The 1,280-nt window shown below is 56.4% G+C and overlaps 1 protein-coding gene across 1 annotated transcript in view; it reads right to left on the bottom strand.

Moving 5' to 3' along the window:
• Positions 1-581: 581 nt before the first annotated feature.
• TTF2 (transcription termination factor 2) overlaps positions 582-1,280 on the bottom strand; it is a 30,861-nt gene continuing 30,162 nt past the window's right edge. The window contains 2 exon segments of the mRNA XM_018573532.1: positions 582-738; positions 1,236-1,274. Of these exon segments, the coding sequence (XP_018429034.1) occupies positions 594-738; positions 1,236-1,274 (184 nt within the window). The 3' untranslated portion in view covers positions 582-593.

The raw sequence follows: 1,280 nt of genomic DNA, 5'->3' as shown, positions 1-1,280 counted from the left end.
TATGCAGGCTGGGTCAGGGACATGGTGGAGCCTTCTATGCAAGCAGGGTCAGAGACATGGAGGAGCCTTCTATGCAGGCTGGGTCAGAGACATGGTGGAGCCTTCTATGCAGGCAGGGTCAGGGACATGGTGGAACCTTCTATGCAGGCTGGGTCAGGGACATGGTGGAGCCTTCTATGCAGGCTGGGTCAGGGACATGGTGGAGCCTTCTATGCAGGCAGGGTCAGGGACATGGTGGAGCCTTCTATGCAGGCAGGGTCAGGGACATGATGGAGCCTTCTATGCAGGCTGGGTCAGGGACATCTCCATATCATCAGCCATGGAGCGGGACATCCAGCAAGCTCATAGGAGTGATGGCGGCCATACAACGTAGACCTGGACCCTCCCCCGCCCCCCCAACCCATTATAAGAACACAGAAATGTTATATAAAAGTTTTCCTTTATTATTACAGAACATAGAGAACGGCAACATAATAAATATAGAGACCGGCCACAGTCAGAGGAACACACAGAGCACCCGAGACACTCATAGAAGACACCCCGAGGGTCAGGGAACAGTCATTGTAGTGGGCCAGGCAGAGGGGCGGCTCAGGTCACACCCCGAACAGCAGCCGCAGATCGGCCAGGGTGAGTTTGGTGAAGGTGGTGCCGTTGCCGGTCAGGACTTTCTTTGCCAGTTCCTTCTTCTTCTCCTGCAGCTGAGAGATCTTCTCCTCCACCGTCCCTTCGCACACAAACCTGCGGGGGGCGGCAGAGAGCAAAACACTCAGATTGCACCCAATCACCAGTGAGCGTCGCCCGCACCAGACCCCAACTTCAGACATGGAGGACACACTGATTGGCCGGGAGGCCGGCTCCATCGTCATGTGATGACGAGGGAGCATGAAGCCGATCAGAAAGAAGGGTGTCGCGCTCCCTGATTGGCCGGCCAGACGGAGCATTTGGGGCGAGTACGAGTACTGGCCCAAATACTCGGTACCGGCACTGATATCGATGCTAGTATCAGTACCGGTGCATCCCTACCACAAAGACCATAAGATCCCATATTATCCCCTCAGGGTGCCCCCGCTCCCCCCTTATTGCACCCCATGCAGGCTCCAAGCAATGCATTGTGGGAGGTACTGCACATGTGCCCCCCACCTGGAGGTTTAGGTGTTTCATGGTACTGGGGGGCAGGTGGGGGTAGTAGGAGGGAGGCCCCCCCTGTGTGTCCCCCTCCCTATAATTCCTCTGACCTGTGAATCACGACGTCCTTGTGCTGTCCTACGCGGTATATTCGG

Source organism: Nanorana parkeri, unplaced genomic scaffold (assembly GCF_000935625.1).
Source record: "Nanorana parkeri isolate BGI_ZX_2015 unplaced genomic scaffold, ASM93562v1 scaffold2417, whole genome shotgun sequence".
Lineage (NCBI taxonomy): Eukaryota > Metazoa > Chordata > Amphibia > Anura > Dicroglossidae > Nanorana > Nanorana parkeri.
This window is presented reverse-complemented; position numbering and strand designations above follow the sequence as displayed.